Below are 13,382 nucleotides of genomic sequence, written 5' to 3'. Positions count from 1 at the left end.
CATAGTCCAGAGAGAATATCCAAACCAAGATGAGAAGAGAGAGGTCTAGAGTGATTATGTTACTCACGAATCTTCCTCAGGGATCGGTATCTTGCTCGCAAATACTCATTCGGGAAAGCTCTTAAATTTAGAGCTTACAATTCTCCCTGCTTGAAGTCGGAGTAGGAAAATTTCAATTTTAACTTCTACCACATGAGGGCCTCCCTTACCCTCAAAATGAGAAGTACAGTAGCATATTCTTTATTTTAAATTTATGTAGAAATAGTAGATCAATTTTTCCCCTGACTTAAAAAATAACAGTCCTGTTTATTCTCACACAAATGTGCAGCCACAGTGGACTAACACATTGCAACATGCTGATACTTCCTGCTTCCTCAACCACTCTTACAAAGCAAGACTATTCTTAATTGTTGCTTTTTTAAGCTGGATTCAATTAGTTTCAAGAATCCATCAGATAGTCGTAAGGTCCCCAAAGCTATCAAACTATGTGCCATTGTAAAAACAAGGGCTGATAAAGCAGCAAAACACAGCCCCAAAAGTTTCCAAATTACGTTTACCTGCAGTAAAGCTAGGGAAAATGCATTGAAGCTGCTCAAGAATGTCTAAAGCACATAAAACAGTCAAAATGAAAGCAAGATGGATTAGGTAAAACTAGAGCTCTTGTATTTTAAGGGAAACCAGCAAAATTACTAAAAAGTCAGAAAAGGAAGCAATGGGTTAACAAAAGATCTGTTTGCACTAGAACATTAAAAAATAAAACCTTACATTTCTCACTGCTATACTGAAATGAGTAATTTTCACCATTGCACCCTTCTCCCTCTCTATACTCTTTTATTATCACTAGCTGCATATTTAATTAACAAAAACATTCGTTCTATTATAATGAACAATCTTTTAACATGACTTAAAACTCTAGGCTAAAAAGAAAATCAAGAACAATGTTAAAATTAAGTACATTATATATGTATTTCCTAGACTAAGGATTTTAAGTGCCTACTACACTGCCTCCTTAAGATTTAGGAATATTGTGCATCTCAAATAAAATAGTTTCACCAATGTCCCGACCAAGTTAGCTCAGAAGAAGTTTGTTAAAGTGCTCTTTTCTATGCAGTTCATCTTCCCCATACTTGAACTACTAACACATTTTTCCAGATGGACAAATCTTTCTGTCTAAGCACTTAAAATGGAAATAAAACTCTAAGACAAATATAATCACATAGTCACAAATCCTCCAAGTCTGAGTTCACCCTTACTTCCACTGAAAGAGAGGCTTTCTTACCAAGGTTAAGATGTTAAATCTTTTAGGTTCTAACGAACCAACAGCCCTGCAAAGCGGCAAGCTCCTTCCAGGAAATTCTGTTGGCAGTGGAAAAATTGAAGTTCTCTAGAGCTTTGAAGTGGCAAATATTACAGCAGTTGCAGGCAAGATCTTATTGGCACAGATGAACTTCTGCCACTGCCTGACTGGCAGATTCACAGGCTGGCCCTTCCCACTGGTTCTCCAGTGCTGCTTTTCAAAACAGGCACCTCTAAAATTACAAGCCAGTTAAAACCCCAACCCTGACTAACATTCTGCTACACAACTGATTGCCTAAACCCCTTCTGCCCCCCAAACAGTTAATATTGCTTGTATTAAGAGAAGTTTTTTTTCTTCCTTCCTCACATAAAATCCAAACACAGCAGGTAAAAGTCTGCTAGTAAAACATGGACATATATACTTTAGATTTTTCATGTGCAGATTTCACCTAGAACATCCCTATGTGCCATCATGAATTTTTAATTACAGCTAACATTTAAAAAACTTACTTCCAGATATAAAGAATGTTACAAACAAGCAGAAATTGAAGCTAACAAGATATGGGTGGGGCTGTTACTAAGCACTGTCCTCCCAATGCAGGAACAAGGGCATATCCAGCCTGTAGCAGATTGCCAAGTTATCTCTATCTCCCATTTGATAAGATAAAAGTTTAAAGTGAAAAAGCCTTGCATTTATACTGATCCATTTCAGGCTCATACTATTGTGAAACTCAACCGTTAAGTTCATTTTTGCATGAAGGCTCAAAATAAAGATGCACAGTTCTTTCTGTGGAACTGAAAAAGCAAAAACAAAAAGTTTGCTGATTCAAAAACACGGAACATATACGTACTTATACGTACACATACATACCTCTACGTAGCTTTAGAAAAAGCAGAAGAAAGTTTGCAGTAATTGTTTAAATAATCATTGTATTAGAAGCTACTTTTAAGATTTACTGCAGTTCATATGAGAAAGCCACTTCTAAAAGCTTACATTACTGGTTTAGCAGGTAGCTGTTGTTTTAAGGTTTCTAAAAGGTATCCACAATTTGTACATCCCATCAATATCCCTGGGAGCAGGCAGACCAACAAGAGACCCTGGTCTAAGTATATTTGTGCTTTATTGAAATGAGAAACAATTTAAAAACAAGCTATGCCATCTCTCTGGAGAAGCTACTGCTATTGACAGGAATAGACATGTCAAGAGTGTGGAATATTTTAAGTTGAAACACATTTCTTTTTTCCAGGAATTTCCTAGTGCAGACAACATGCAACACACTCCACAAAAACCACAGAAGGATACAGAATGGAATTCATGTTGTGCTCCATATACCAGAAATCCAGTTTTAAACAGATCAAGTAGTAACCAACAAAGGATCTGCTAGATCTCCTCAGGGCTCTGACAGGTAGGAAGGTGAGGATACCTCTCTTTCTACCTGCTTTTCCTTTTTAATGGTTTAACAGGGAAAGCAACTTCCCCTGTCCAAGTCCTGGCTGTAGTTACCACAGCTGAATGATGCATCCTGAGTTCTGTCCCATCCTGCTCATCAGGTGATGAGCCCCACTGAGCCCCTAGAAAACAGCTTCAAAGACAAGGATCTGTGCTAGGAACATACTTGAAAATTCACAAAAGGGTCACCCACCCAACGGATAATTTTAGCTCTAAATACCCAAAAGAGGTCTGCAAAACAAAACAGGTTTTTAGGTCAAAACCAGAAGCCTTAAACATACCTCAGTCTTCAGAAGCACTGAGCACCCACAGACTCCTACCAAAGATCATAGAAAACATTGGGTAGGCAGAGGGAATAAACAGAACAAAACTATCCATCTACCTACACACAACTTCCTGCCAACTGATTTTCATATCTTCAAAAAGAGCACACATAGAAAAAACAATTCTGATACTTGATCTCTTGATCTTGTTGAATATCAAGTAGCTGAATACTCTTTAAACATCAGGTATTTTTGGAAATTCCCAGGTCATACTGGGAAAGAAAAAAAAAAAAAAAACAACCAAAAAAAACCAACTAAACAAATTAGGAGCATCAGAACACAAGGTCTATAAATAAGCAGCACCAAGCTTCAAGCATGTTTTGAGTATTCTTGATGTTGAAACTGCAATAAAAAGCAATGTGAAGTGCCGGGCTATACCCTTCAAAGAGTAGATGACAGTGATAATTATAAGTTACGTAAAGTAACACTTGCAGATATTCATATCCTGAGTGACTGAGAATGGACATTAACAAAACAGCAAGAGGCAGAGTTCTCTCAGCCACAGCAGGAACAAATTCAAATCAGATGAGTGAAACTCCATTAAATAAAGTTAACACTCAACATGTTCTTCCAGTCTCACAAATAAAAGTTAAGAACAGGAGACTGATTTTTCTTAAAAGCAGTATGTGGCATGACTATGATTTTTCTTTCAAGTCTGAAAATTTAATGTGAATTTAATGCAGAGGACAAGTCTAAGGCAAAGCTCAGGAACAAGCCACAATTATTCGTACTGCACTGGACACAAGTCCTAATATGTCCTGGTAGTCTGTAGCTTACACACACACCCACACATGCCCCCCCGACTAGTAAATGTGCAAATTAAGCATTCAAAAGCAAAATTATAAATACAGTATTACTAAAACAAACAAATTAAGTTTTCTTTGTGCCAGCTTCTGAAAAGCCAGATAATACTACTAGCTTTGCACAAATTTTACTGAGGAGTAAATCAAAAATAAGGTAGTTAAACTAGAAAATCAATTCTCTCTTGTTTTCAGTTTAGGCTTACCAAGGTCTTCTGATACACAGAAGCCTTTCTAGATGGAAAAGTGAATTTAGTCAAAGTATTGCATTCACCAAAGCTGTTAACTACCTTCAGACAATCTGATGCCATTCCTAGTGAAGCTCCTCTTTAAAAAAGATTCCATTTTGTGCTCTTGTGAAATTATTTGTATACCAATAAAAGCTTTTGCTCTGCTAAACACTATTCCAGTTATACATGTTTCTTTACAGTTAAAGCTGAGCTTCCTGTTTATGCTCTGTAAAAGTGTGCTATAAAAAACGGCTTTCAAATGACAATCATCCTTTCTACAGATGGCATTGAGGTTTGGTTACCATGAAAATGGTCCCTGCTGTACCCAGATTGCACAAGTTTTATAACACAGTACATGTACAACATTCAAACATATGTTTAATAATATAAATCATAATTTCAAGTGTTTCCCCCAGCTGTGTACAGCTTGCTTGAAGCCTAAGTACTTTACACACCTCCCTCCTCCCCACCCTGTCTCCAAACTCAAATCATTCACACACTTGTTTTGTAGGATTGCTCACAAGTGATGCACTACTGGCATTGTTTTTTCTTCCATTCTGTTTACAAAAAGAAAAGCATACAGCATTTGTTTTTCAATTAGGAGCTTCAAGTCTATTGACCACGATAGAGAACCTCTTAAAGGAATTCCTCAGATTTTTGTCTTTGTGTTGCATGGTTCTACTATGAAAAGTGTGTATAAAAATTACTTTTACCTCAGTGGGTCTGCTCTGGAATGCTAAAACTCAAGGTAATTTCAGCACTAAAAAAACCCACATGGTAAAAAGAGATGGTACTAGAGTATCACAACTCCAAGAATGTAAGACGACAAGTCTGGTCTTATGCACACCTTCCATGCTTTCCCCCCTTTCTCTATTTGAGCAGAACTATAGTCCATCACTGAAACTCAGTAAAACCACTCAAGCTTGGTACTAAAGTCATAGAATTTAAAATTCATGTTAATAGCATTGTTAGGGTGCACATACACATATGGGTATACATAACTAAAAGTAGCAATTCCCTTCAAAGGTGCTATTACTCAGAGGGAAACTTATATACAAGTCAACAAAAGAGTTTATTTCCTCAATACACATGGTGATGCAGAATTCACATATGATGCAGAAATGTGTTATCACATACAGCCAATTTTCATACTAGAACAAGCTCCAGCTTGGTTTTGTTACTTTTTTTCTTTAATAGTTAAGATACATAATTCTAATAGGTCAAAGACCAATAATAACTGACAGCTTCAGTTCCATTCAGTTATTTACTTCACTCATTTTGGGCTTACATACCAACAATCTCACCCAACTGGCACAAAAATAAGCAGCTACTAGAAGGAATGCATCATCCTTATTTCAAAAGAAAACCTTGTAAACTGGTTTTCACATTTAGCTGAGCTCGCGTATCTGAAATGGGAGGAAAACGGTGTATTTTTACTGCACAGCAGCCATTTTAGTGTCAAAAGTTTGCCTTGTTTGTTTTAATACCTGATTGATTCCCTTAATAACCAAACCCCAAACCACTAAAATCAATAAGCTGTGGGTTTATATGGAAGCTTTAACAGATCTTAATAACATGAACTATGAGTTAAATGTATTGGAATAGAAACAAAAAAGTAATTCATCTTTGCCAAGATGTCTGCTGCCTACAACAGTTTAAACAAAGCATGTATTTACAAAAGAAATCTTTTAAGATGTCTGTGTACCTCATGCAAAAACAAATTGAGCTACTGAATGTAGTAGTTAATATCACTAAGACGGTTCATTATGAAAGGGCATTCCCCCTGATCACAAACCAGAACAAAACACATTGCAGGAGACAATTTTCAAATTATTTTCTATACTTGCATGATTTTTTTTTTTCTTCCTAAAAGCTTTATATAACCAGAATAGAATTAACATCCAGTCACAAACTTTCAAGCCCAGGCATACAGGCAAACTGGAGATTAACAAATTCATGAGTTCATTAAAGAAAAGCAAGGAACACTGATTTTTTTTCCTCTATACAGTAACATACAGATGAAAATTAGCTAATTAAGCAACTTAGTATTTGCACAGGAATCACTACCATTACACTGGATCTTAAAAGCTCAAACTGAGTTCACCTCAACAAGTGAGTAAAACAACACCACTGATACAGCACAGATAAAGCCACTCACTACTCATTGTTTAGTTCAACACCTACCTCGTTTCTTGTTGTAAATAATATTCTTACACAACAGGTCATTGTGACAGAGCACCACTGGTGATCCTAAATTTGACAGTCTTTCCTTCATCCAGGCCATCTCTTCCTGAAGAACTTGAGGACTCGGAATATCACTTAAAAACCTTTTCAGGTATAAGGAAACAGAGTTAACATTTAATACTCTGTGTTCCATATCAAGCATTTGTAATGAAGTATTTTTCTCTACATTCTTCTGGCAAATAGTTCAACAGACCCTTTCCCAAATCAGGGCATTCTTTCCCAAGACACAATAGCAGTCAAATTATGAAAATCATTTTTCTCTGTCCTTCCCAAAAAACAATTTTCTGAAGATTATCTGTGCTGTAAACACAACAGTAGTCCAAAAATCCAGAGCAGAATATGAATACACTCCTGCGCATTTTAAAGGTGCAAAGATTAAAAGAATTATTGCATGAATTTAATTCACTTTTTTTTCACATTACATTACTTCCTCCAAGAAGAATACACAACAGTATTAGGTACTATATGTATCTATACTAAGGAAATTAACATTAATTTTTAGTCTAGTCACAGTATACACTTAAATAGCCATTTTATCCTCTTCATTTTCAGTTATCTATTAATGTTTTCTCACTTTTCTTAATAATTTTGTTGTAAAAGAAAAACCACTTTGCCAGAGCATTCTCTAATTACAATGCAGCAAGAAGGGCATCCATGATTTTAAACTCACATGAAGAATATTTTTAAGCTGGAGTCTGCTTCCTGAGCAATATGAAGTCTGATGATATTGTACAAACACAAATTCCAGCAGAAGGAATTTGAAGACTGGAAAGAACATGATGACATACCCACCTTTTATTTACTCCCTCATCTGCAAATTCTGTGGGTATGAGAGAGAAGTATTTTCCCATTTTCAGCCACAAATTGGATTTAGGGATCCATCCATTGTGTGCATGAATAGTATGGATTTTAGCAAGCTGTCTAGCAATGAGTCTAAAAAAAATTAAAATTCAATTAATGTTATATTTAACTGAAAAATTCTAAAAAATGCAACACAGGAATTCAAAGAGGGTTTAAAGAAGAGTAGCACAGCCATTGGGTAGCATCTTTCAAGACTCAAAAGGTCATTAGGATAATTACCTGTGGGAAGGGAAGGGAGGATTGGAGTTCAGTTACAGCACACAAACTTCACCTGCATTTACAGTCTACTCTTGCTTATGTTTTGAAGTATTGATTTAAATTAGCTGCTATTTTTAGGCAAATACATTTCAGCACACACATGAAAAACTAAAATCTTTAGACATCAGCACTTTATGTTCACTGCTAATAGTTTAAAAAATAATTTCTCAATGGAATTTTCTGGGATCTATTCACAAAAGGAAAGTACTGGAAACAGTTAAAAGTACTTTAACCAAGTCCAACTCCCTACAACTCCACCATATTCAATGGCCTCTGTAATGGTGATGTGCAAGTGTTAATTACTCATGATAAACAGACCTTTAATGAGTACAGTCTTCTGTGGAGGCAGCAAGGATCATTTTTTCAGCACTGAAATACCATAACTAAGACGGTGTGAATATCAGCTTAGCGCATGCTTATAGAAATACTGATTTTCTGCCTGTGCAAACTCTGCTCGAAGTCCTTCAGGCCGGGCAGAACTTCATTAATGCACAATGAAAATAAGAAATTTTTAAAAAAAGCTTACCTGAAAATATCTGGATTGCACACATGCTCTGGATCCAAGGCTTCTCCCTGCATGAACTCGTAGCACAGGCCATTGTTAAAGGTACAGTAGAGCTGAGGTGCACAGCCATGGGCCTGCAACACACGGAAACTCTTCACCTCCTCATCCCGATCTACCAGGAGCTCAGTCTTGTTCCCATAGATCCGAACTAGAACAACATCATCTGTTATGTCACCCACGTAGCAGCCAATTAATTTATTGGTGATTCCATCGGTGAATAGCTGAAAAGCAAAAATAATGCATAAGCAACTCAACTCTGCATCTTCAACAAGCAGGAAAAGAATGCTGGGTTATCCTTTAGTTCCCAAAACACAAAAGTGTACTAGATTGAGCATTAAGAAATCTTTAAGACAGAGGAATATCATGAAGAAAATACTTGAATATAAATTTTTTTTAGTATTTACAGTCATGTCTCTTCTTCCACTCTGTTGCCCTCAAAACCTTAATTCTTAATTCAAAAAGAATAAACCCTCCCACAGAACACCCTCACAGTAAAACAAGCAAGCAGCAAAAAATAGCTTCAAGTTGGATAACACAAAAATTTTTTAATTCATAATAGCAATGAGGCCAGAAAGTCAGCTCAAAAAGAAAAGAAACCTATTTATCAAGATCAGAATACTAAGTGTTCGATGACAACAGTTTGAATTCCTTATTTACTCATGTCCAGTCATGCACCCTCTGATATGACTTCTCCCTCAAGCCCTAAGTCAGGCCCAGAACAAAAATACTGACAAATTCAATGATCTGTTGTGTGTCAGACCTAATTCTGAGCCATAATATTTAATGAAAAAGTACTTTTGCTGAAAACACATGCCAACAACAGGCAACGTATCTACAGTCATCATAATTCTTTAGAACCTTGGACAGTGTGGGTAGGGTTTTATTATGGATGGCTGGGGGGAGGGGGGTGTTTAGGGGGTTTTTTGTTTGTTTTTTTTAAAGCAGTAAAACACAATTCAGAAAGTTTGACTTCTATTCCCCCACCCCCTTCAAGATATAGCCTTTATTTTCAAAAGTAGTATCTCTCAAACACAAGTGACAGATTATTTCCAAATCTCAGGGGTTTAGACAAGTTGAGAATCATGAGCAAATTTTTTAATTACTAAAGAAAAAAAAAATCTGAAGTTGGGTCAAGTCTCCCCCTTTAGGAAAAGACAAGACTTTTACAGTAGATGTGTTTTAGCTCATATGCCTTGCTTTTCCCAACACCCCTCATTTGATGAGGTCAACAGATTCATCAATAAATGCAGAAAACAAGTGGGGAAGTTTTAGTTGTCATCACAAATTGGAAGAAATAGCTCAAGCTCCTGAGAAAAGATGCAGAAGATACAAAGGTACTCTATTTTCTTGAACAGTTACAAACAGTCTTGCAGAAGTAGATATAGCAAATTATATAACTTTCATCTAGACAGGGTAACTTTAAATTCAAATAAAGCTGCTTACAAAGCCTCTTTGACTGACTCAAAACTCAGACTTTACAATTTATGGGGACACCTTATTAATAGCTATTATTTTAATAGCTCAGGATGAATAATGAAGACTCTTAAACAGTCTTCATAGTAACTATTACAATGTTAAGCACTGCAACTAAGAAAACTGTTCCATTTAGCACCATAGATACTGGGCTTGAGCAGTGTTTCACTGAGTACTTAAATGCATTTCAAAATGCTTGTAAATCACAAATTACACCTTTATACTATAAATATCCATTCATACTCTTCCCAGTCATAAGCGTATGGTCACAGAACTATTCGGATGAGGAAGGGACCTCCTATGGTCATCTAGTTAAACCTCCCTGCTCAAGTAGGGCCAACTAGAGCCAGCTGCCCAGGACTGTGCCCAGGGAAATCTCCAGGAATTCTGGAGACTTTGTAACCTGTCTGGCAGCATGTTCCAGTGTTCGACCACTCTCATGATAAAAAAGTGGTTTTGTTGTTGAGATGAAACTTCACACATTTTATTTTGTGCCCATTGCCTTGTCTGTCACTGGGCACTGAGAGGAGTCTGGATGCCTCCTCAATTCCCCCCCACCAGGTATTTATATATCTAAGACCACAGCAAGCCTCCTTTTTTACAGGCCAAATAAGACCAGCCTCTCTTCATATGAAAGATTCTCCAGGTCCCTCTGTCATCTTCATGAACCTTTGCTCGACTTTCTCCAATGAGCATGTGTCTTCCTTCTACTGGGGAGCCAAGAACAGAACACAAGCACTTAAAGATGGCAAATCAACATAAAAGTACTAACTCTTGTAACTTTTAACATAAACCCAGAATTAATTCGTTTAAAAAGTATGAAGAGCACTTTGCAGAAGTGATTCATGTTGAGCTGTTCGAGTTAAAAAGCATCTTATCTGCCATACTTAGATAAAAATTTCCAAAATGTAGTTTAAAAGGAAAAAATGTACTATTAAAAAGATATAGCTCTAAGGTCATCAGAAATAGTGATACTACAAAAAAAACCAAAAAAAACCAAAAAAAAAAAAACAAAACACCCACCCAGGTGTTAATAGTGCTGATGCAAAGCACTGAATCTCAGTTGTTATGCTGTTGAACAGAAACTGCTGGGCACAGTTCTATCACCTTCTGTCACAGGTCTATTATTCCCTTCAAACAAGTCTCATTAGCACTAATAAAGAGAAATCTGCAACAAGGAAATTGGACTCCCTCAACTGTTAATTTAGGAACTCTACTTATTAGCATCTATTTGTAACATGCTGCTACAAATAATTATTTACACCCAGGAGCATTTTAGCTATTGCTTCTTAAAAAGGCAAAAGGGTTCACTTACTTTTCTAATAACATTATTCAAAGTAGACAATTTCCATATTCCATCATAAGAAAACATCTACTGTTTACTACCACCAGTAAAAGAAAATAATAGTCATTTTATTTTTTTATTCAGAATGCCTTTACATTAGCACTTAAAGAATCAGCTTAGAAAGCCTTGCCCAAAACATAACCTGAAATGAAGCAGAACAAAACAGTTCTCTAGCAAAAGCATCACTTGAGCATCATACGCAGAGAACAGACTCTGATGTGGATAAGATAATCAGTAAACTATCATAGCCACATGGAAGAAGATGGAAGAATCTACAGAATGCAATGAAAGTAGAAAATTCTGGGAATAAATTAAAAAAAAATACAGAGACAACAGAGGTTAAGAACACAGTGCAACACAGAAAAAAAACTCCAGCAGCAAGATTCTGACACTCCTGTAAGCCACAAAAAATTAATTAATCTGATATGCGCTTACCACAGTTTAACACATACTTTCAGATGAGGTGATACAAAGGTAAAACTAAATTCTGAAACATTTCTGGAAATCCTATTCATACTGCCCACAATCAGATCTAGCTTGAATCCAAAGCTTTCTAGAAAAAAAGAAACTGTTTACTGAAATGCAGACTAAAGCTGAGAAAGCTACAAATAAGCTTAAGTTACTCAGGTCTCAGAGAGCAATACATGGTACAAACAAGACAGGCCAAGAGAGCCCAAGAAGTGCAAATTCAACCAAGACATGAAGCATCTTTGAGACAGTTTACCCTAAAAGCACTGTTACTAGGTTATTAGATTCCTGGAAAGGGCATGTGATGCCTATGTCCCCATCTAATAAGCAAGTGTTTCATGAAAAGCTTCTATCTAATCCCATCGTTCCAGGTGTTCAAAAGAACGAGAAGAATGAGAACAAAATTGCAATCACATGTAACAAGAATGAATAGACAGAAATAAGAGCGTCATGGGGCAAAGTAGAAAGTACTTATGACTCAGAAGAACTGTAAAACCAAGCAGATTTTTCCCTTCAGACTGAGTTATTACATCCATAAGCAGAGAACACAGGAAACAGTACTGTAGTGCGATAAAAAGCAGAACAGTGATGTAAAGCTGCAGCATAAATAAGTAGGGATTCCACAGATTCTGTTGGTGCACCCCTTTTTCTTTGAGATCTCCAGAAAGGAAGAGACATTAGTAACATGCTTCTTTAATGCTCACAAAACTTCAAGTTTGTATTGTTGATCTTTTTTCTGGAAAAGTATAGTCTACACAGACACATCCACAGGTATACAGATCAAGAACTTAATTTCTTGAAACAAGGCTAGTTATTTTACTCTCTCTAGCTATTGTGACTCTTTCTGTAGCTGTTCATAAAAGAAAGACAAAGTACAACTATTGGAAAATGCCTTGGGTAAATTCTCATATGTTCAGCATTACAAGAAACCTCACTCAAAGGTCTCCAGGCTCTGGCACCATATCCTCTAGTTCATTACACTCAGCAGGAGAAAGCCACTGTCTGCATGATTTAGGTGGTCAGATGATCAGGAGCAAGATCATTTGGTGTTAAAAACACCAAGAGAAGCAGGAAGCAAGGAAGTTTACAGCACTATTGTCTGCTAAGTTTGGCCAGAGACTGAACTAGCAGTTTCTGCTCAACTCTTGGGGTACTCTGCATGACAGCAGCACGGAGAAAGCAATGCTTGGAGTGCTGGTATCACTTTCACATGGTTTTTTTTGGGCTACTAAACCATCAACAGTTCAGCTTCAAGGTGTGTGTGGGTTTCGTTTTGGGTGTTTTTTGGTTGAGGACTGGTTCTGATTGAAATGTGTATCAAGATGTGAAAGCTTTTTATAATTTTTTTTAAATGCCAGGAAGAAAAAAAAAAAGAACAAGTAAGTTACTTATTTTTCACCTTGTTTCTGAAGAATATTATTCTACTTGAAAACAGTCAACATCAGGTAACTGGTTAACACTTTTTAAATTATGAATTTGCTTTATAAATTTTGTGATACTGATTAAAAAAAATAGAGATTTAAAAAAAAAAAAAAAAAAAAAAAAAAAGCTAATAGGAAAGGACCCTAAGCCCCCTGGAATATTTTGACGTAAAATATTGGGGGGAAGGGAGAGGGACAGGAACTAAACCTAAACTGTCTTGGATTCTTCCTTTCCAAAGTTACAAACCTGTAGCATAAGGTATATGCCTTTACATAGACTCATCCAAGCTGTCCCTAAACAAATATTGATTCTCTGTAATTAGAGCCCCAGTCATCAATAAACACACCTCTATCATGCACAGCTGAATTACATCAGGTACATATGGCGTATCACTTACATAAAATGCCACTACAGTTTCTGCCTCACATAGACACCACAAAAACCTTTAAAAACAGGGGATTGAGATAATCAAGCTTCATCAGAAGCTTAAAAGACTGGAGAAACCAACCCAGCCTCTAAGGACATCCAATTCTGCTGGCATTTCCCACTTACTGTGACACTGCATTCAAGGCACACTTCAAATTACAGTTTTTCCACAACACGAGTAATGCAGCCCATTCTGCAGCTCTAACTTTTCTTACTCTTTC

The 13,382-nt window shown here is 36.5% G+C and overlaps 1 protein-coding gene across 1 annotated transcript in view; it reads right to left on the bottom strand.

The window, feature by feature from the left end:
• ETNK1 (ethanolamine kinase 1) overlaps window positions 1-13,382 on the bottom strand; it is a 25,909-nt gene that overhangs the window by 7,776 nt on the left and 4,751 nt on the right. The window contains exons 2-4 of the mRNA XM_008635567.2: window positions 7,989-8,248; window positions 7,136-7,276; window positions 6,284-6,426 (exon numbers count right to left, since the gene is read on the bottom strand). Coding sequence (XP_008633789.2) covers window positions 6,284-6,426; window positions 7,136-7,276; window positions 7,989-8,248 — 544 coding nt within the window. The remainder of the gene's footprint in view (window positions 1-6,283; window positions 6,427-7,135; window positions 7,277-7,988; window positions 8,249-13,382) is intronic.

Source organism: Corvus brachyrhynchos, unplaced genomic scaffold (genome assembly GCF_000691975.1).
Source record: "Corvus brachyrhynchos isolate BGI_N302 unplaced genomic scaffold, ASM69197v1 scaffold246, whole genome shotgun sequence".
Classification (NCBI taxonomy): Eukaryota; Metazoa; Chordata; class Aves; order Passeriformes; family Corvidae; genus Corvus; species Corvus brachyrhynchos.
This window is presented reverse-complemented; position numbering and strand designations above follow the sequence as displayed.